This window comes from Oncorhynchus clarkii, chromosome 9 (genome assembly GCF_045791955.1).
Source record: "Oncorhynchus clarkii lewisi isolate Uvic-CL-2024 chromosome 9, UVic_Ocla_1.0, whole genome shotgun sequence".
Taxonomy (NCBI): Eukaryota; Metazoa; Chordata; class Actinopteri; order Salmoniformes; family Salmonidae; genus Oncorhynchus; species Oncorhynchus clarkii.
In genome coordinates this window covers 61,287,870-61,311,453 of record NC_092155.1, presented here as the reverse complement: position 1 = coordinate 61,311,453, position 23,584 = coordinate 61,287,870, and the positions used below count along the sequence as shown (strand labels likewise).

Here is a 23,584-nt window from a genome sequence, read left to right as displayed (position 1 = left end):
TGAAAGACTTTTGAAGAGATGTAATACAGTAAAGTAGGCATAGGTGATTCTCAACCAGATACCCCCTCAGAGAAAACCCAAGTATGCCTACCCTTGCAAAAAAAAAAAAAAAAAAAAAAAGTGCAGCAACTGTAGTCGACTGTGGTATTTTGGATGCAGTAATTGCAGAATACCGGCAGATATACTGCACTCTAACTGCAGTTATATACATCTGACTGCAATCATTTTTCGTCAGGGTACGCTAAGAAGTAATACCTGTCTTTGCTTTACTTTTTCACATTGCGTTAATTCCACAGAACATACTTTCGAGTTACACCAAGGTATATACAATGAGGTGAAACAGTAGCAGTGAAGTTAGAACCTTGCAGCCCAATTCTACAAGACATAAAATATCTGTTCCACAAAATACATTTCTATCTGAAAGTTTTTGCAACGTTGAACCCTTCTGAACAGACCCCTTCACTGCTACTGTTCCTTGGTAACCATGACATCATTCCACTGGCCAATCGTAGTTTTGTTTCCCCAAATCACGTTCGGTTGTCGTGATTCACGCGAGAGAGCTTGAAGCAACTACACATCCGTAGCCGATTGTTACAGGTATATTTAATTGAACAATAAAGCTGACTACTATATTTGATAGCGATAATATATATTATTATGTATCGTATTGTACTCTTCACTCATGTTACAATTACATGTTGGTGGGTGATGCACCAACAAGCTAACGTTAGCTAGCCATCTAGCTAGTATCAACACAACAAATAACGATAACGAGCTAATTTCAGACTAAATGGTTTGGTGTGTGAGACCAGAATATTCGCTATGTTCCTCGCATAGATGGTAGATATGTTATCATTGTTAATAGCCAGCTAACCTTTCGAAATTAAAGGATTTAGTTAGCTACATAACTAACGTTGTTTTGTTCTTCAAACACCACTCGACCACACCGAGGTAAAGTTGGTTTTATATTCACACATTCGAACATTCACCCTAAGCCATGTACAAATCAATAACTAATTCACCGTTTGTCACAGAAACATCAAACTAGATATGATTTATTCTATAAATGTATAGCATACATTTGCAACCTTTTTTTGGTCGTTGGAAAAATTCCAGTTTTGATTTGATAGAAATACATAAAATCTATCAAATGTAATTTAAAGAAGTATAAATCAATAAGTAATTCACCATTTGTCACAGAATCATCAAACTAGGTATGATTTTTTTCAATGAATGTCTAGTATACTTTTACAACCTTTGATTTGAATAAACATTCCAATTCTGATTTAACAGAAATACATTAACATCTATAAAATGCCCTTTAAATCTATATAAATCAATAACGTGTTCACTGATTATGACAGAATCATCAAGCAAAGTATGATATTTTCTTTAAATGTCTAGCATACTTTTACAACCTTTTTTGAGGAGAAATTACAGTTTTCATTTGATATAAATACATACAATTTAAACAATTATATTTAAAACTGTATAACTCAATAACTAATTCACCATTTGTCACAGAAACATTATACTATGTATGATGTATTCTATAAATGTTTAGCATACCTTTTAAAAACGTTGTTTTGAGTAAAAATTCCAGTTTTGATTTGATAGAGGGCATGTAGTACGTCTAGAGGGCGTGTGGTCAAAGTTCTAACGAGTCTGTTATACCCTATTAGAAATTCTGCATCTTCAGTCATATGAAATTAGATTACAGGAAAAAACTACAGGATGAAGGGGTCAGGCCTTACTAACAAAGAAGACAGGTGAATGGATCAAGAGAACCAAGATGATCAACATGGACGTTCCATAATGGAGATAAGGAAAACTAAGAGTGAACCATAACATACACTAACGTTCAAAAGTTTGGGGTCACTCAACTGTCAGCTTCATTAAATAGTACCCGCAAAACACCAGTCTCAACGTCAACAGTGCAGAGGTGACTCCGGGATGCTAGGGAGAGTTGCAAAGAAAAAGCCATCTCTCTCTGTCCAGTGTCTGTGTTCTTTTACCCATCTTAATCTTTTATTTTTATTGGCTAGTGAGATATGGCTTTTTTCTTTGCAACTCTGCCTAGAAGGCCAGCATCCCGGAGTCGCCTCTTCACTGTTGTCGTTGAGACTGGTGTTTTGCGGGTACTAATTAATGAAGCTGCCAGTTGAAGACTGAGGTGTCTGTTTCTCAAACTAGACAGTCAAATGTACTTGTTCTCTTGTTCAATCGTGCACCTGGGCCTCCCGCTCCTCTTTCTATTCGGGTTAGAGCCAGTTTGCGCTGTTCTGTGAAGGGAGAAGTACACAGCGTTGCACGAGATCTTCAGTTTCTTGGCAATTTCTCGCATGGAATAGCCTTCATTTCTCAGAACAAGAATAGACTGACGAGTTTCAGAAGAAAGTACTTTGTTTCTGGACATTTTGAGCCTGTAATCGAACCCACAAATGTTGATGCTCCAGACACTCAACTAGTCTAAAGAAGGGCAGTTTTATTGCTTCTTTAATCAGAACAACAGTTTTCAGCTGTGCTAACATAATTACAAAACTGTTTTCTAATGATCAATTAGCCTTTTAAAATTAGCTAACACAATGTGCCATTGGAACACAGGAGTGATGGTTGCTGGTCCATAAAAAATCTACTGTTTCCAGCTACAATAGTCATTTTCAACATTACCAATGTCTACACTGTATTTCTGATCAATTTTATGTTATTTTAATGGACAACAAATGTGCTTTTCCATGTTTCCATGTTGATCCTCTTGGTTGTCTTGGTCCTCTTGATCCATCCACTTGTCTTCTTTGTTAGCCAGACCTGACCCCTTCAATCTGTAGTTTTTTCCTGTAATTTAATTTAATATGACTGAAGATGCCAAATTTTATGTCAGGCCCCTTCTAATAGGGTATAACAGACTCGTTAGAACTTTGACCACACGCCCTCTAGACAGACTACATGCCCTCTATCAAATCAAAACTAGAATTTTTCCCTAAAACAAAAGTTGTAAAGTATACATTTGTGGAATAAATCATACATAGTTTCATGTTTTTGTGACAAACTGTGAATTAGTTATTGATTTATACAGTTTAAAATGGAATATGATAGATTTTATGTATTTCTATTAAGTCAAAACTGGAATTTCTACTCAAAACAAAGGTTGTAAATGTATGCTAGACATTTATAGAATAAATCATATCTAGTTTGATGATTCTGTGACATGGTTAATTAGTTATTGATTTTTACATTTGTAAATGGCTTTTAGTGAATGTCTGATGAATGTGTGAATATAAAACCAATTTACCTCAGCCTCGACCACAGTCACTCTCGACATGTCGGTGCAATTACTACTTGCTAGCTAACATATTTTTTTATTTAAACTTTGCAGGATCCCAATGTCAATGATGAATTACGCGGAAAAGTCAGAAGATATTACTAAAGATGAATGGATGGACAAACTGAACAATGTACACATACAGAGGGCGGACATGAACCGGCTCATTATGAATTACCTTGTGACAGGTATTCCACGATTCACACTTTTGTGTCAGTTGCTGCTAAAACAACCTCCAATCTGAGCCGCTCTCTATCCCAGTTAACCTTTCTGAATCTTCAGCTTGTCTCTACTTACAGAAGCAGAATCCCACATTTTTCCTTGATCTATCCAGTTGATTTTTCTTGTGATTTTGATGGTCTCACTCTTGTCTGTGTTTGTGCAGAGGGGTTTAAAGAGGCAGCCGAGAAGTTTCGGATGGAGTCTGGGATCGAGCCCAGTGTGGACCTGGACTCTCTAGATGAGAGGATAAAGATTAGAGAGCTGATCCTGAAGGGACAGATACAGGAGGCCATCGCACTCATCAACAGCTTACACCCAGAGCTGCTTGACACCAAGCGCTACCTGTACTTTCACCTGCAGGTAAGGATGCCCTCAGGGGACTGATTTAGGATCAGTGCTTGTCCAAGACAACAACATTTATTGTGGATGTCCATTGTCCACACCAAAACACTTGATAAAACGTATATTTCATTCCTTTGCCAGCGGCATACCACCCTGCATCCAACTGCTGGCTTGCTTCTGAAGCTAAGCAGGGTTGGTCCTGGTCAGTCCCTGGATGGGAGACCAGATGCTGCTGGAAGTGGTGTTGGAGGGCCAGTAGGAGGCACTCTTTCCTCTGGTCTAAAAAAAATATCCCAATGCCCTAGGGCAGTGATTGGGGACATTACCCTGTGTAGGGTGCCGTCTTTCATATGGGACGTTAAACGGGTGTCCTGACTCTCTGTCGTCACTAAAGATTCCTTGGCACTTATTGTAAGAGTATGGGTGTTAACACAAGTGTCCTGGCTAAATTCCCAATCTGACCCTCATACCACCTAATCATCCCCAGCTTCCAATTGGCTCATTCATCCCCCCTCTTTTCCCCTGTAACTATTCCCCAGGTCATTGCTGTAAATGACGTGATCTCAGTCAACATAAAAAGTCCCTCTCCATTTCTTCTCTCCTTCCCCTTTTCCTCTTTGTAGCAACAGCACTTGATTGAGTTAATCAGGCTGCAGGAGACAGAGTCTGCATTGGAGTTTGCCCAGACACAGCTGGCAGAGCAGGGGGAGGAGAGCCGTGAGTGCCTGACAGAGATGGAGAGGACGCTGGCTCTTCTTGCCTTCGACAACCCAGAAGAGTCGCCCTTTGGAGACCTGCTTAACATGATGCAGCGACAGAAGGTGTGTCTATGTGTGTGGCCTATCATCTGTATAATTGTTTATTAGGCTATTATAAACTGGGTGGTTCGAGCCCTGAATTCTGATTGTCCGACAGCTGTGGTATATGAGACCATATACCACTGGTATGACAAAACATTTCTAATTACGTTAGTAACGAGTTTATAATAGCAATAAGGCACCTCAGGGGTTTGGGCTGTATCCGGGCACTCCGCGTTGCGTTGTGCATAAGAACAGCACCCAGCCATGGTATATTGGCCATATACCACACCCCTTCGTGCCGTATTACTTAATTATAGCCTCTTTACACTACACTAACTTGACGATGCATACTAGATCCACGACACATACAGTGCTCTCCGTAATTATTAAGAGAGTGAAGCATTTTTTCTTCTTTTGGCTCTACTCCAAAAATCAAACAATGACTATGAGATTAAAGTGCAGACTATCAGCTTTATTTTGAGTGTATTTTCATCCATATCGGGTGAACCGTTTAGAAATGGCAGCACTTGTTGTACATATTCCCCCATTTTAGGGGAGGAAAAGTATTGGGAAAAATTCACTTATGTGTATTAAAGTAGTAAAAAAAAGTTAGGTATTTGGTCCCATATTCATAGCACGCAATGACTACATCAAGCTTGTGACTGAAATTTGGTAGATCCATTTGCTGTTTGTTTTGTGCCCAATAGTAATGAATGGTAAATAATAATGTATTGTGCATTTTGAACTGTTTCGAAACATTCTATTCTTATTTACAATAAAGGTGACTCCAAAATGCACAATTCATTATTTACCATTAATTTCTATTGGGCACAAAATAATATGAAACACAACCAAAACAAACAGCAAATGCATCCAACAAATTTGTGGAGTCACAAGCTTGATGTAGTCATTGTGTGCTATGAATATGGGACCAAATACTAAACTGTTTACTTCTTTAATACACATATAAGTGAATTTGTCCCAATACTTTTCCTCCCCTAAAATGGGGGGGGACTATGTACAACAAGTGCTGTAATTTCTAAACAGTTCACCCAATATGGATGAAAATATGCTCAAATTAAAGCTGACAGACTGCACTTCATAGTCATTGTTTGATTTTTAATCCAACCTTTTGAAGTATTGAGCCTAAAGAAGAAGGAACAAAATGAGAACGCTGTCCCGATAATTACAGAGGGCACTGTATTTTTATATGGTAAAGAGACCGATCTAGCTTCAAATCGCTCTTTCCCAAGCCACCTCCATAGGTAGTGTGGGACATGTGTACACCAAATACCCCCTCTGAGTGGTATAGTGTAAAGACAATGGCTCTCTGATGCCACATGCCCATGCAAGAATGACCTTAATTATCTTAATTCTAGGAGACAGCGTTTTTGTTGTTAGCCAAATTGAAAATGAAATGCTTTTAAAATTTCTACACATTTGTGAATCATTGCATTAATCAAGTGTGCAACATTATGTGCAATATGGTTTAGATCCTTATTTTGTTTGTCTATATACTATGGTATTTACAGTATGCTAATAGCTGCAAACACACATGAAGCAGGAATGTGGCTTTGGCCACACCACATCCAATATTAATGTAAAGATACTGTAAACAGATAAGTTGCAAATCTGATGTTGAAGAGTCAGCTCTTACTACACATATTTTACTAATGTAAAGAAAGAGCCTTAATGTGCATGAGTAAAAGGGTCTATTTTGGGGGGTGTTATATGTGTGACTGTATTCCTGTAATTTAAACACCTTTCTTTCCTTTCTCAATGCTCTTCAGGTGTGGAGTGAGGTGAACCAGGCTGTGCTGGACTATGAGAACAGGGAGTCAACACCCAAACTGGCCAAGCTACTCAAGCTGCTGTTATGGGCTCAGAACGAGCTGGACCAGAAGAAAGTCAAATACCCCAAAATGACAGACCTCAGCAAAGGCACTATTGAGGATCCCAAGTGAAATGAACGAGCATTGACATGGACTACCACACTTCCTTTCTCCTATTTATAAGCAGTCAACGACTGGATGATAATGTAATAATAACATATATTATATACCAATATAAATACTTTTTTCATGTTGCATATATGAGAGGACTTAATTGATTGTGCAAACAGTATATGGCTGTATTTTAAAAAGTGATAACTGCTATGATGATATAAACATTCAACAGAGTACCCACATTTATAGACATTTTGAAAGACAAATTTAAATTGCTGGTTTATATTTGATTACCTGAAAAATAAGTATTATTCACTTTTACTTGAGTATCATGGTGAGTTCTGAGTATAATTTTGTTTTATTTGTTTTAAAGCCACTGGGTTGCCACGTTGAGTTTGGGAGTTATGATTTTATACATATAAGGTAGAGTTTTAGACTAAATTAGGCTCATGTGTAAAGGAAAGAGAGGAATAGGCTATACGCCACTTTTTCTAGATAAAGGGTTTGGATTAAGTGGAAACTGTGTTACCCAGCCTTTTATCTACTGTACTTTGATAGGTTATAACCGGTCTGCTGGTATTAACCTGTCTACTGCTGAATGAAATTATTGCTTACATGGAAATACGGGTTTCTTTTAAATGGTTGACTGAGTTTACATTCCCTTCTGTCTTTGAAAGACACATGGAGCTCTGCCTTGTTTTGTTGATTGAAAAGTTGTAGATGGTGGAAACCTTGACCTTTCACAGTAGAAGGGCTGTACTTATTTCTCTCCTACGGGAGTAGAGAGAAGTTCGGTACACATGACCAGTTTGCTATTGAGAGTTAGTTACCAGTTAGAATTTTTACATTTACTGCCCAGATGCATGTAGTGTAATGTTGTTGAATTGGTTAAGGTCATTACAGAAGCACTCACGCCTTGTTTATGTTATGTGGGAGTTGAAATATTTGTTTATTTTGTACCTGCTGCTAAATGTCCAGTCTTCATTTCATACAACTTTTTATTGTACTGTAAGACAATGTGATCATAGAGACTACAGATAACTCCCCTCTTATTATTGGACGTTTTTTGAGGTAATATTTGCAGATATGGAAATAAACAATTATTTTGAGTGACAGTTTTATTGAAATACGGCCTTATACAGTAGGTAATGTATGACAATCCATTAAGAGCATTGTTTCCTGCATTGTGCAGCCTTGCTGCTCAGGTTAATTTATTTATTGTGAATGTGCAAGTTCGGCATAGAAGTGATGAATAGTACAGTAGGTCACCAGTTGAAGCATTGGCTCACTACTGCAGCGGTCGTGGAATCTGAGGACGCGTTCTAAATTGTTGATTGGCTGCCGCTATTTACAAACTAGACGAGCTGGAACGCGTTCTGTGTTGCACTGATTGCAAGAAACCAGTCATTCAGCCAGCCAAGCTGTCAGAGAGATATGCATGTTTCATGTTGCCCACTAGTTTTACCTGTCCAGCTTGTTTGCCAAGGCTGTGTCCATATTTTCTTTAATCAAAGCGCACGTTTCCCGACGAAATCTACGTGTAGAGCGGTGGACGGTGAATTAGAAAATACACCAGACGTTGAATGGCATTGTGGCAAATATTTGGTGAAACTAAACATAACTTGGAAGTTCCCGGGAAAAATATTCCTAACAAAGTATTCGCACACAATGGTTCGGAGGGAGAGGAACCACAGCGGCAGACTGCGATATGGCCCAGGTAAGGAGTTGGATTATGCTTTCGGTGCTTTGCCTATTGCAGAAGCTGAAAACGTTAGATTTGAAAACTTCTTCACTGTAGCGGTTACGTGGTGAAAATAGACATGTCAAGCAATGTTTTTTTATAATACATAAAAGTCTCAAAGTATTTGGTATTGAAATATACAGTCGTGGCCAAACGTTTTGAGAATGACAAATATTAATTTCCACAAAGGTTGCCGCTTCAGTGTCTCGATATTTTTGTCAGATGTTACTATGGAATACTGAAGTATATTTACAAGCATTTCATAAGTGTCAAAGGCTTTTATTGACAATTACATGAAGTTCAAATCCCCGAGCTGACAAGATACAAATCTGTCGTTCTGCCCCTGAACATGCAGTTAACCCACTGTTCCTAGGCCATCGTTGAAAATAAGAATTTGTTCTTAACTGACTTGCCTAGTTAAATAAAGGTAAAATAAATACATTTGCAGTGTTGACCCTTCTTTTTCAAGACCTCTGCAATCTGCCCTGGCATGCTGTCAATTAACTTCTGGGCCACATCCTGACCAATGGCAGCCCATTCTTGCATAATCAATGCTTGGAGTTTGTCAGAATTTGTGGGGTTTTGTTTGTCCACCCACCTCTTGAAGATTGACCACAAGTTCTCAATGGGATTAAAGTCTGGGGAGTTTCCTGGCCTTGGACCCAAAATATCAATGTTTTGTTCCCTGAGCCACTTAGTTATCACTTTTGCCTTATGGCAAGGTGCTTCATCATGCTGGAAAAGGCATTGTTCGTCACCAAACTGTCCCAGGATGGTTGGAAGAAGTTGCTCTCGGAGGATGTGTTTGTACCATTCTTTATTCATAGCTGTGTTAGAAAAAATTGTGAGTGAGCCCACTCCCTTGGCTGAGAAGCAACCCCACACATTAATGATCTCAGGATGCTTTACTGTTGGCATGACACAGGACTGATGGTAGTGCTCACCTTGTCTTCTCCGGAAAGGGGATTCATCAGAGAAAATTACTTTATCCCAGTCCTCAGCATTCCAATCCCTGTACATTTTGCAGAATATCAGTCTGTCCCTGATGTTTTTCCTGGAGAGAAGTGGCTTCTTTGCTGCCCTTTTGACACCAGGCCATCCTACAAAAGTATTTGCCTCACTGTGCGTGCAGATGCACTCACACCGGCCTGCTGCCAATCCTGAGCAAGCTCTGTACTGGTGGTGCCCCGATCCCGCAGCTGAATCAACTTTAGGAGACGGTCCTGGCGCTTGCTGGACTTTCTTGGGCACCCTGAAGCCTTCTTCACAACAATTGAACTGCTCTCCTTGAAGTTCTTGATGATCCGATAAATTGTTGATTTAGGTGCAATCTTACTGGCAGCAATATCCTTGCCTGTGGAGACCTTTTTGTGCAAAGCAATGATGATGGCACATGTTTCCTTGCAGGTAACCATGGTGGACAGAGGAAGAACAATGATTCCAAGCACCCCCCTCCTTTTGAAGCTTCCAGTTTGTTATTCAAACTCAATCAGCATGAATGACAGAGTGATCTCCAGCCTGGTCCTCGTCAACACTCACACCTGTGTTAACGAAAGAATCACTGACATGATGTCAGCTGGTCCTTTTGTGGCAGGGCTGAAATGCAGTGGAAATGTTTTTTGGGGATTCAGTTCATTTGCATGGCAAAGAGGGAATTTGCAATTAATTGCAATTCATCTGATCAGAGTATATGCAAATTGCCATCATACAAACTGAGGCAGCAGACTTTGTGAAAATGTATATTTGTGTCATTCTCAAAACTTTTGGCCACGACTGTACATATATATTTATATATATATATTTAAGTAATAAGCCCCGAGGAGGTGTGGTAAATGGCCAATATACCACAGCTAAGGGCCGTTCTTAGAATGACACAACGCGGACTGCCTGGACACAGCCCTTAACCGTGGTATATTGGCCATATATCACAAACCCCCGAGGTGCCTTATTGCTATTATAAACTGGTTACCAGTAATTAGAGCAGTAAAAATAAATGTTTTGTCATACCCATGGTATACGGTCTGATATAACATGGCTCTCAGTCAATCAGCATTCAGGGCTCAAACCACACAGTTTATAAATACATTGTTCAAAAAAAATAAAGGGAACACTAAAATAACACATCCTAGATCTGAATGAATGAAATATTCTTATTAAATACTTTTTTCTTTACATAGTTGAATGTGCTGACAACAAAATCACACAAATTATAAATGGAAATCAAATTTATCAACCCATGGAGGTCTGGATTTGGAGTGGAAAAGTGGAAAACCACACTACAGGCTGATCCAACTTTGATGTAATGTCCTTAAAACAAGTCAAAATGAGGCTCAGTAGTGTGTGTGGCCTCCACATGCCTGTATGACCTCCCTACAACGCCTGGGCATGCTCCTGATGAGGTGGGGGATGGTCTCCTGAGGGATCTCCTCCCAGACCTGGACTAAAGCATCCTCCAACTCCTGGACAGTCTGTGGTGCAAGACATGATGTCCCAGATGTGCTCAATTGGATTCAGGTCTGGGGAACGGGCGGGCCAGTCCATAGCATCAATGCCTTCCTCTTGCAGGAACTGCTGACACACTCCAGCCACATGAGGTCTAGCATTGTCTTGCATTAGGAGGAACCCAGGGCCAACCGCACCAGCATATGGTCTCACAAGGGGTCTGAGGATCTCATCTCGGTACCTAATGGCAGTCAGGCTACCTCTGGCGAGCACATGGAGGGCTGTGCGGCCCCCCAAAGAAATGCCACCCCACACCATGTCTGACCCACCGCCAAACCGGTCATGCTGGAGGATGTTGCAGGCAGCAGAACGTTCTCCACGGCATCTCCAGACTGTCATGTCTGTCACGTGCTCAGTGTGAACCTGCTTTCATCTGTGAAGAGCACAGGGCGCCAGTGACGAATTTGCCAATCTTGGTGTTCTCTGGCAAATGCCAAACGTCCTGCACGGTGTTGGGCTGTAAGCACAACCCCCACCTGTGGACGTCGGGCCCTCATACCACCCTCATGGAGTCTGTTTCTGACCGTTTGAGCAGACACATGCACATTTGTGGCCTGCAAGAGGTCATTTTGCAGGGCTCTGGCAGTGCTCCTCCTGCTCCTCCTTGCACAAAGGCGGAGGTAGCGGTCCTGCTGCTGGGTTGTTGCCCTCCTACGGCCTCCTCCACGTCTCCTGATGTACTGGCCTGTCTCCTGGTAGCGCCTCCATGCTCTGGACACTACGCTGACAAACACAGCAAACCTTCTTGCCACAGCTCGCATTGATGTGCCATCCTGGATGAGCTGCACTACCTGAGCCACTTGTGTGGGTTGTAGACTCCATCTCATGCTACCACTAGAGTGAAAGCACCACCAGCATTCAAAAGTGACCAAAACATCAGCCAGGAAGCATAGGAACGGAGAAGTGGTCTGTGGTCACCACCTGCAGAACCAGTCCTTTATTGGGGGTGTCTTGCTAATTGCCTATAATTTCCACCTGTTGTCTATTCCATTTGCACAACAGCATGGGAAATTTATTGTCAATCAGTGTTGCTTCCTAAGTGGACAGTTTGATTTCACAGAAGTGTGATTGACTTGGAGATACATTGTGTTGTTTAGGTGTTCCCTTTATTTTTTTTGAGCAGTGTATATATAAATAATTTTGAATTGGTTATATTAAGCAAACCAGATGGCACCATTTTCTTGTTGTTTTAATTTACGGATAGCCAGGGGCACACTCCAACACTCAGGCATAATTTTTAAAGGGAAGCATGTCTGTTTAGTGAGTCCATTTAGTGAGTATTTTTACTTAATTACTTTACACCACTGTAGACACTTATCTTGGGTTCAATATGTGTTTCGGTAGCCTGGTCCCAGATCTGTTTGTGTGATCATGTCAACTCCCTGTCATTCCAGTGACAAGGAGCTGACAGGATAACACAAACATATCGGGGACCAGGCTAGAGTTTCTGTGTGTTCACAACATTCACAATGGTTGTTAGAAGCTCCAATGTGAAAGTAGATTTAGATCTTGGTCACACTTTCAATTAATTTGCACATATTTGTAGTGTTTTACTGCTCTATGTAACTTAACAGAAGTATCTCATATTAAACTAGATCCCTGTTTGTCTTTAAATTAGACATCACCCAAATATTTTTTTAAATATTGTAGCTTGCTCTGTCTGCTGAAACTTTTATCCAATGCTGGTGGGTGGCTTCATTAAGGCACTTCACTTGATGTAGTCAGAAAAACTGGTTTGCTGTCTTCTCTACTGATACATAGTGCTGAGCTATTTGTGCTTTTTGAGGTTGGTTCAGATTCAATCATTTTTTTAAACACTCTGAAACTACTTCCTACGGCTATGCTCAATGTCACCTCACTGTCTGCATTATTCTTGAGTAGAATAAATAAACTCAGACCAAGACAAGTAAATGACCAATGGATTATTGTAATTGTAGTTAATTACCAAATGTGCAGAATATTGGTCTGTTGGAAACTACAACTCCCTACTACATAGCACAGTTCAGGCTGGATCTTTATCTCTAGAGAAACTATGCGATGTGCGCATTGAGTTCACAAAATAGATTTTTTTAAGCGAAATGGAATTCAAATCATTGAACTGATGTCAGTCAGTTGTTGTTTAAAAAACGAAAAGTTGTTTAAAAAATGAAAAATAACTGAAATTTTGGTTAATCGCTCAGCACTACTGATACATGATGTTCTGTAGGGGATGAAATGATAATAGACCAGTTATCTGGTTTTTACATATAGTGTAATGTAGATTATCAGTATTATCATCCATCATTACCTCTCCCTCTCTTTCTTGCTATTTTCCCTCAGACCATTGGCTCAAAAGTGGACGGTGATGCTCTTCTTGGGCACGTGTCTCCTTTACTGTGCCAGGATGGCCATGCCAATCTGTGCTGTCAACATGGCCACCACATTTGGCTGGAGCAAGACGCAGTCGGGTGTGGTAATGGGGGGCTTCTTCTGGGGTTACTGCTTCACTCAGGTGCTGGGAGGTCATGTCAGCGACAGGTGGGTCAACCTCTGGTGGTCTGAATAAGAGAAACAATGGCTACCTATTGGGATTTGTATTATTTGAGCTTGAGTGATTGCCTGTTATATAATGTCCATGTCAGAAGCTGGAAATCATCTTTCTTGTGTGCTGTGAAGACTGCTCTGTCTCTGCTCATGATTGTTTGTTTTGACAGAATTGGTGGTGAACGGGTCCTACTTCTTGCCACTACATCCTGGGCTTCCATTACAGCATGCACCCCTCTGTTGGCGCAACTGGGCATCAGTTCCCTCACCTCCATGACGGTGGCCAGATTCCTTATGGGGCTATTACAAGGTGAGAGGGTGGAAACAGAGAAAGTCTCTACCCTCTGTCTCCTCTTTTGGAATGGTTTGGTAACTTTGATAACAGCTGCTTTCTCTCAGGTGTCCACTACCCTTCTTTGGCCAGTCTTTGTTCCCAACGAGTGGATGAAGGGGAAAGAGGCTTTCTGATGAGTACCATGGGCAGTGGCTCTTATATGGGGTAAGTTATACATGTAATAACTGAACACAGGTCTCTAATTATACCAACATCCATCTCTGATTTATAATTTAATCATAAATAGCTTTATCTGAAATATGTTCTGAAAGCTTCTTCCTCATTGTGCTTCTATGCTTGTGAGTCAGAACACTGATGGTGGGAGGACTGGGGTCCGTGATGTTGGAACGCTATGGCTGGGAGAGTGTGTTCTATGGCGCTGGTCTGCTCTCGGGACTGTGGTCATTGACTGTGTGGAGATTTCTACTGAGAGGTACTCTAGGGTAGCAATATAATAATCTATAGAACTGGTGCTTTGTGCATGAATATATTTTGTTTTAAAGAATCAAAAAATGTGCATTGGATGTGTTGTATGTAATAGTTGTTTCATTGAATTAAGTGGTTGTTCTAGGTTCTAGATTTCATATGAGGTAGGTTTCTATAATATATTTATAGTTTGAAAGTATCTACAAAATGTAATGCATGTATTACACATGTTAGTTGTTTCACTGAATGACGTGGGTGTTATGTACGATTCAAGAGGTTGGCTGCTATAATCATACTGCTTTATATGGTAATGTGTGTTTCGGTTGCAGGTCAAATGAACACAATCCAAGTGCTGTCAAGCCATGGATCCAGTTCGGGTCTGTCAAAGAAACGCTGGCTAAAAATGTTCAAAAATCCCTCTGTGTGGTACAGCTTACATTTTTGCATATGTTGATTGTGGAGTAATACAGTATGGCACGTGGATGTTATGCAAATGTTTTGCAACTTCTTGTATTTACCTTGATGTTGCCTGCTTGCCTGGATCTACTGCTTTTTTTAGTCTCTTGTTCTCCCTCTTTCACATCTCTTCAGTGCCATGGTCTTTGCTCACCTATGCTTCAGCAGTACTTGTTACTCATTGATGTCATGGCTACCAACCTTTTTCAAAGATACATATCCGCACGCCAAGGTATTAAACCTTTATCTCTTCAGCCACTTTCTTTACCTTGTCCAAAAAGCATGTCTTACCTATACTGGACTTCTTCACCCAAAATAATAAATAGTGTAACCATTGCAATTTAGTGTAATCTGTATTGTAACTCATACTACTTATATATGTTATTCCAGGGATGGGTGTATAACGTAATTCCATGGTTGGTTGCAATCGCATCTGCGCTCTTTGGAGGCATAATTTCGGATCACCTCATTCAGCAGGGTACAAGAATGACAGATTAGAGTACAACATTTGTTTGTTTTGCTGCTTCCTTAGTAAGTTATTGAAGCCATTTCATAGTAACAGACTGTTTTTTGTTCTAGGATTTCGAACATCATCTGTTAGGAAGATGATGCAGGTAAGCTTACCTTGTTTAGAATCGCTAACTTATATTCTTGTGTAACTGAACCCAATATTCAGTGGTTTGTGGACAGAGAGAAAGTACAGGTATACATAAGAGATTTGTTCAGACAGGTTAGAGCTCCCCATTTTCATGCCAGACAAGGAAATCATACATATCCTTGGGGCTCAGGCAATTATTTCCCCTGACTAACATACAGTGAACTCTGAAATTATTGACACCCTTGAAAAAGATTAGCAATAATGACTGTATAAAATGAATAATGAAAAAACTGTAAAACAATTATTATAATAATTTAAACATTTGCTCAGAGAAAGATAATACTTTTTTTCTCAAAAAGGTAGTTGTCAAAATTATTGACACCCTTAAAGATTCTTATAAATAAAGTAGTCAAAGTTTAGTCTTTGGTCCCATATTCCTAACACGCAATGGCTACATCAAGCTTGTGACTCTACAAACTTGTTGGGTGCATTTGCAGTTAGTTTCGGGTGTTTCAGATTATTTTGTACCCAATAGAAAGTAATTGTAAAAATGTATTGTGTAATTTTAGAGTCACTTTTATTGAAAATAAGAATAAAATGTTTCTAAACACTTCTACATTAATGAGGATGATACCATGATTATGGATAATCCTGAATGAATCGTGAATAATGATGATTGAGAAATACAGAGGGTCAAAGATCAAGACATTATCAATAACAGGGGAGGTTAGCATGTCTTATCTGTGACTCTCTAACTTTCTCACGATTCATTCAGGATTATCCGTAATCATGCTATCATCCACTATAATGACATACAACATAATGACACAATGACATACAACAATAATGACATGAAATAATTTGAAACACGATGAAAACGAACTGCAAATGCATCCAACAAGTAGAGTAGAGTCACAAGCTTGATGTAGTCATTGCGGGCTAGGAATATGCTACCAAATACTGAATTTTTGACTACTTTATAAGAATAGGATGTCAATCATCTTGATCCCTATGTTTTTGAGAAAAATTATACAATTTCCCTTTTTTTTCATACAATATAGCTCAGTATTTGAATTATTTATTTTATACAGTCATTATAGCTCATCTTTGTCAAGGGTCTCAATAATTTCTTATCTGACATAACAGGATTAGTTACAGTTCAGTGGCTTGCAAAAGTTTTCCCCCCCATTGGCATTTTTCCTATTTTGTTGCCTTACAACCTGGAATTGACATGGACTTTTGGGGGTTTGTGTCATTTGATTTACACAGCATGCATACCACTTTGAAGATGCAAATATTTTTTTCTTGTGAAACAAAGAAGAAATAAGATAAAAAACTGAAACCTTGAGCATGCATAACTATTCACCCCCCCAAAGTCAATACTTTATAGAGCCACCTTTTGCAGCAATTACAGCTGCAAGTCTCTTGGGGTATGTCTCTATAAGCTTGGCACATCTAGCCACTGGGATTTTTGCCCATTCTTCATGGCAAAACTGTTCTAGCTCCTTCAAGTTGGATGGATTCCACTGGTGGACAGCAATATTTAAGTCATACCACAGATTCACAATTGGATTGAGGTCTGGGCTTTGACTAGGCCAATCCAAGACATTGAAATGTTTCCCCTTAAACCACTCGAGAGTTGCTTTAGCAGTATTCTCAGGGTCATTGTCCTGCTGGAAGGTGAACCTCCATCCCAGTCTCAAATCTCTGGAAGACCAAAACAGGTTTCCCTCAAGAATGTCCCTGTATTTATCAGCATCCATAATTTCTTCAATTCTGACCAGTTTCCCAGTCCCTGCCGATGAAAAACATCCCTGTGGGGATGGTTTTCTCGGGGTGATGAGAGGTGTTGGGTTTGCGCCAAACATAGCGTTTTCCTTGATTGCCAAAAAGCTACATTTTAGTCTCATCTGACCAGAGAACCTTCTTCCATATGTATGGGGAGTCTCCCAAATGCCTTTTGGCGAACACCACACGTGTTTGCTTATTTTCTTCTTCAAGCAATGGCTTTTGTTCTGGCCACTCTTAGGTAAAGCCCAGTTCTGTGGAGTGTACGGCTTAAAGGGGTCCTATGGACAGATACTCCAATCTCCTCTGTGGAGCTTCGCAGCTCCTTCAGGGTTATCTTTGGTCTCTTTGTTGCCTCTCTGATTAATGCCCTCCTTGCATGGTCCATGAGTTTTGGTGGGTGGCCCTCTCTTGGCAGGTTTGTTGTGGTGCCAAAATATTTCCATTTTTTTATAATGGATTTAATGGTGCTCCGTGGGATGTTCAAAGTTTTGGATATTTTTTTTATCACCCAACCCTGATCTGTACTTCTCCCCCACTTTGTCCCTGACCTGTTTGGAGAGCTCCTTGGTGTTCATGGTGCTGCTTGCTTGATGGTCCCCTTGCTTAGTGGTGTTGCAGACTCTGGGGCCTTTCAGAACAGGTGTATATTTACTAAGATCATGTGACATATCATGTGACACTTAGATTGCACACAGGTGGACTTTATTTAACTAATTATGTGACTTCTGAAGGTAATTGATTGCAACAGATCTTGTTTAAGGGCTTCATAGCAAAGGGGGTGAATATATACAGTTGAAATCGGAAGTTTACATACACTTAAGTTGGAGTCATTAAAACTAGTTTTTCAACCACTCCACATATTTATTTTTAACAAACTATGGTCTTGGAAGTTGGTTAGGACATATACTTTGTGCATGACACAAGTCATTTTTCCAACAATTGTTTGCAGACAGATTATTTCACTTATAATTCACTGTATCACAATTCCAGTGGGTCAGAAGTTTACATACACTAAGTTGACTGTGCCTTTAAACAGCTTGGAAAATTCCAGAAAAATATGTCATGGCTTTCTGAGAAGCTAATTGACATCATTTGAGTCAATTGGAAGTGTACCTGTGGATGTATTTCAAGGCCTACCTTCAAACTCAGTGCCTCTTTGCTTGACATCATGTGAAAATCAAAAGAAACTAGCCAAGACCTCAGAAAAAAATGTGTAGACCTCCACAAGACTAGTTCATCCTTGGGAGCAATTTCCAAACTCCTGAAGGTACCACGTTCATCTGTACAAATAATAGTATGCAAGTATAAACACCATGGGACCACGCAGCCGTCATACTGCTCAGGAAGGAGACGCGTTCTGTCTCCTAGAGATGAATGTACTTTGGTGCACCAAGTGCAAATCAATCCCAGGACTGAAGCAAAGGACTTTGTGAAGATGCTGGAGGAAATGGGTACAAAAGTATCTATATCCACAGATAAAGATCATACTTATTTGAGAAATATCCTCTGGTCTGATGAAACAAAAATAGAACTGTTTGGCCGTAATGACCATTGTTATGTTTGGAGGAAAAAAGGGGAGGCTTGCAAGCCGAAGAACACCATCCCAACCGTGAAGCATGGGGGTGGCAGCATCATGTTGTGGGGGTGCTTTGCTGCAGGGTGGTGCACTTCACAAAATAGTTGGCATCATGAGGCATAAGGACCACAAAGTCAAGGTATTGGAGTGGCCATCACAAAGACCTGACCTCAATCCCATAGAAAATGTGTGGGCAGAACTGAAAACGTGTGTGCGAGCAAGGGGGCCTACAAACCTGACTCCGTTACACCAGCTCTTTCAGGAGGAATGGGACAAAATTCACTCAACTTATTGTGGGAAGCTTGTTGTAGGCTACCCGAAACGTTTGACCCAAGTTAATCAATTTAAAGGCAATGCTACCAAATACTAATTGAGTGTATGTCAACTTCTGACCCACTGGGAATGTGATGAAAGAAATAAAAGCTGAAATAAATCATTTTCTCTACAATTGTTCTGACATTTCACTTTCTTAAAATAAAGTGGTGATCCTAACTGACCTAAAACAGGGATTTTTTTACTAGGATTAAATGTCAGGAATTGTGAAAATGCTTTTCCTCTTTAGTTCTCTACTGTTCCTCAAGCAAGGGTGAGGCTGATAACATCACAGATTCCCATCAAAATGACTCCTTAAATGCCCTACTCCCTTGAAGTTTGCACTTGTCTAAAAAACACAATTTTGTTCCAAACATTTTTTTTTTACCCTTCAATGTGTGTACTTTACTGTCTTTATACTTTGGTTATCGCTTTTCAAAATTAAATGTTCATAAATCGCTAGAGGACATCTTTAAACAAGTCGATCAGTGTGTTTCTCTCTCTCCTCATACAGTTCATGTCCATGGGTGTGTCCAGTGTGTTCCTCTTGCTACTCTGCAGGCCACTCTCATTCCCTTCCGCTGTGATCTTTGTCTCTGCTGCTGTGGGCCTGGCCACCTTCAACAGCAGGTGTGTTTCTGTGTATGTTCATGTAACATTATTCAATCCACATAGAGGTATACCCGTATTACTGGATGAGAAGGGTAACTTCTCATCCAGTAATAGAGTTATTAGTATACTAACCTGTTGCCATTGCCCCCATGTGCTAGTGGTGTGTCTGTGAATGTACAGGACCTTGCCCCATCGTGCGCTGGAGCCTTGTTTGGTCAGTTTTTTAAAAACAATTTTAAAATTGAACCTTTATTTAACTAGGCAAGTCAGTTAAGAACTAATTCTTATTTACAATGACGGCCTACACCTGCCAAACCCGGATATCGCTGGACCAATTGTGCCCAGCGTCGTCTGGGTTTGGCCGTTGTAGGCCGTCATTGTAAATAAGAATTTATCTTAACTGGACACTGTCAGTGTCTTTGGGTATCATTGTCTTCCTATTCCATTTGTTCCATTTTGATTGACAAACAAATATTTTGTTCCCAAAAATGAATATTTTTTTCTCCACAGGATTTATGAATATGTGTGGAGCTTTCACAGGTAGGTATTAAATATCAATCCCCAATGTATACTGTACATCAGAATGATATGCTCACGGTTAAGTGTATTATAGGCCTATGTACTGTATTTGACTGTGTAAATGAGACCAGTTTGTGTATCCCACAGGTCTGGTGCTGGTCTATGTTTCTGGATACCTGATTGAGGTCACAGCTTCCTGGGGTTACGTGTTCTCACTCTTCACAATGGTGAATACCATGGGCCTCGGAGTATTCCTCATGTTTGGAGAAGCCAACCGTGTGGACTTGTGGAATTTGTCTGAAGTCATTCGTGTATGACCCACACAAAGACACTGCCAATAACTTAGTGTGTATATCTGTGTAGGCTATAATGTCAGTCTAACAAAATGGTTTGTGTAGAGGATTGCAGGCCTAACTACAATATGCCTATGAAAAAAATGACTTGTTTCTGACATGTTTTAAATTATGCCTTCTTGCACCAGGTCTGAGAATAAGATGGTTTAAAATATTTATAATTCAATGTTGCTTCACTTGGTAGAACTTTGAAAACATTATCTATTGTCCCTGAAATTGAAAAGCGAAACAAGACAACAGTAAACATGTCATCCCCCATGAATGATGCAGCGACCCCCATTGGGCCAATTGAGATATCTTGTGTGACTAACACATTTTAGTTGACCACAGATTAGCTTTTATATATCTAACAATGGAAATAAATGTCTTTAAAAATGGAGGGCAGTTAACCTGGGTACCAGTCCAGGTCTTGACATTCAGGTAAATTTGCCAGTGGCACACTGGGCCAGTACCAAGTGAAAACTACTGGCCTGAATTTTAAAATTACTGACCCAGGCCAAGATATCAGGAAAGCACGCAGAATTTAAATCTGGGTGATTTCACGTTTCATTTGCAGTTTGGGCAAATACCTTATATTATAGCCAACCATAAAATCACATATTTATTTACACTGATTCTTTGGAAAATAAAAATAAAACCATGCCCCCCTCTCAATGATGACATATAGCCTATATTAAACCGTTTAAAATGTAATATTCCCCTCCAAAAATTAGCCTAGTAACATATTGATGAAAAGCAATATCTTTAGATGGTCCATATGATCATGCAGGTGTGCTATTTTAGCAATAAGCATGATCACCTGTCTAACCCATTATCATGGCTATATGGCTGAATCATGAGGTTGCTTCTCTACATGGTTTACCCCAAAGGGCTAATCATTAGCTATGTCACAGACTAAATATGACCTTGTTGCTTGTATAATGTCTTTTAAAAAAACTCCCACTGGCATTCATAAAATCATGTAATTGTTATGTTTCTAAATAGTGTAATTGTGTGAATTGTACAGTTAATAGAGGCCTACGTAAAACACATGCGAATGGCTGACACGCTTCACGCAGTAACTTTTTTTAATTGTCATGATAGACACTAAAGATTGTAAAACGCTGCCAATTGGAGTTGAGAAATAAATTATAGCCCTATAACACTGGAATCCCGCTCTTTTCAATAATTTCCATCAAAACGGTTGTATTTTCCAGAGATTGCATTTAAGATTGTTGCGCAGAGACTGGGTTTATTAGAACAGGTTTATTTCTGCGCAGCAATCAGCAGTGTCCATAGTTCTGCGCTCTTGCCACCTGACAGTTGATGTTCAACGAATAAATAAACGACATTGCTCATGAACAGCTTCGGGAATTAATCTGATTTTTAAACAATTATATAGGCCTAGACTACAGCATAGCATTATTACAATATTGATTTCTGTATTTAACCAACAAGTGATTTGTGTAAATAGGCTAATGTTCATGTATTGACAAGCAAGCAGCTCCATAGTGTAGGCCTACATGGTCCGTGGACCTTACATAAACTTTTATTTGCTAATAATGACATCGCTATGTCTGATATGAAAAAAGATTGAAAGGTGGAGGACTTTTGAATGGCGTGCGGATGTTCAACAATGAATTGATGGGCTTCCCGCCTCCACTTAGGCGGGTGTATCCAGGAAGTTGAGATGAACAGGGAAGGCTTTTACATTATTGACACCGCTTGGAAGCAGGTTGATAAGTGTGAAGCGTCAGTTGTTGGGAAGATTGTGAATGTATGAATACAAGTAGCTTATATAGCCTATATATTTTTTGAAAATGTAACTTTACTTTAAGCAACTTTACGAGCATCAGTGCAGTTTCAGCACCATAGCCAGTGGAGACTGACTATGGTAATGACAAATCCTTTCAATCCTTGTCATATGAAGAGAAAGTATAGCTAAAACGTAGCTATTGGACATAAATAATACACAACAAGTTGGAAATCGCAAATGTAGTATGATCTAAAATAAGGACGCGCGACGAGGTTCTAGCTCCAGCCTGTTTATTAACCTAACCCTCGCATGTCCTACATAGGTACCGATACCCCCAAGGGACATCCTACTACATCTTCCCCTCTCCCATGAACAAGAACTCAACATGCATAACCACTGAAGCATAACTGAAATGCAATTTGGAAACCAGTATTATTCTCCAACATGCTACTTCCTATCCTGAAACAGTATGAAAGCATTAAATCACACAGTATGAACATTAACTTAGGTACAGTCTCTTTTTGCTGGGTATGGTCCCCAACAGTATGTTTTTTCTTCACGTAACAGTCTTTCAGCTACTCTGGTGGCTTCACATCCCTTTTTGGGTGTGCTTGTGGCTCTGTGAGCATTCTCTCTCTTTCACCCTCTTTTTGTGCATTTTCTGTGGCCTCCGTCTGTGTGGCTGGTAGATCTGGAAGAGCTCTGAGGTGTGTTTTGGTCCTTCGTACCTCTTCTGAGCCTGTGACCACCACATGGAGCGTGGGGCATCCGCTTTCCTCAGCACTATTGCTGGTGTCTTTGAGTTTGTAATCCACACACGTTGACCTTCAGTCAGCTCTGGCCTCTCCTTAGCACGGTGTCTCCGATTAAAGTCTCCAGTTTGCGTTTGTTTCAGACGTTTGTCCCTCTCAGTGAAGGCCTTCCTGTTAGGCCATCAGGGTTTAAGCTGAGCCGGCGAGATAGGCAATGGGGAACGCAGCCTCCTGCCCATCAGGAGCTCGGCAGGCGACGGCCCATGATGCAGTGGTGTAACTCTGTAAGCTAACAGAGCCCTGTATGGATCCTTGTTCTTTTTCAGCAGTCCCTTGACTGTTTTCACAGCTCTCTCTGCCTCACCTTTACTCTGTGCATGGTAGGGGCTACTGGTCACATGTATGAAGTCATATTCTGCGGCAAAAGCAGAAAAGGAGCTTGCAGAGAACTGGGGAGCGTTATCTGTAACCAGGACCTCAGCGACCCCTTGCCTGGAAAAATTGACTTTAATCCATTGATAACACCAGCTGATGTGGTTATGGGTGTCTTTGCTATTTCAATGTATCTTGAGTAGTAATCTACCACTAGCAGATCAGTGTCATTTTTCCAATAGAACATATCCGCCCACTACCTTTTGCCATGGCCGTTTTGGCAGCTCCGTTGCCATCATTGGCTCCGGATGACAAGGTTGACATTTTGTACAGACCTCACACTGGGCCAC

General features: G+C 40.2%; 1 protein-coding gene across 5 annotated transcripts; it reads left to right on the top strand.

Annotated features, from left to right (window-relative positions):
- The first annotated feature begins 536 nt into the window (after positions 1 to 536).
- Positions 537 to 21,695, top strand: LOC139416683 (voltage-gated purine nucleotide uniporter SLC17A9-like). Of its 5 annotated transcripts, XM_071165645.1 has the most exons (13): positions 8,115 to 8,349; positions 13,195 to 13,392; positions 13,569 to 13,708; positions 13,798 to 13,897; positions 14,041 to 14,165; positions 14,488 to 14,584; positions 14,750 to 14,846; positions 15,005 to 15,092; positions 15,194 to 15,228; positions 19,406 to 19,521; positions 19,662 to 19,717; positions 20,014 to 20,043; positions 20,170 to 21,695. In XM_071165645.1, exons 1-13 carry the CDS (start codon positions 8,216 to 8,218, stop codon positions 20,337 to 20,339), a joined length of 1,386 nt encoding a protein of 461 aa, XP_071021746.1. In that variant the 5' UTR covers positions 8,115 to 8,215; the 3' UTR covers positions 20,340 to 21,695. The 5 variants fall into 5 exon arrangements, 3 of the variants coding, with proteins under 3 accessions (XP_071021746.1, XP_071021747.1, XP_071021748.1); XM_071165647.1 differs by lacking the exon at positions 8,115 to 8,349 and having other exon boundaries at positions 13,267 to 13,392; positions 13,784 to 13,897; XM_071165646.1 differs by lacking the exons at positions 19,662 to 19,717; positions 20,014 to 20,043 and having other exon boundaries at positions 20,170 to 20,353.
- Positions 21,696 to 23,584: the final 1,889 nt, after the last annotated feature.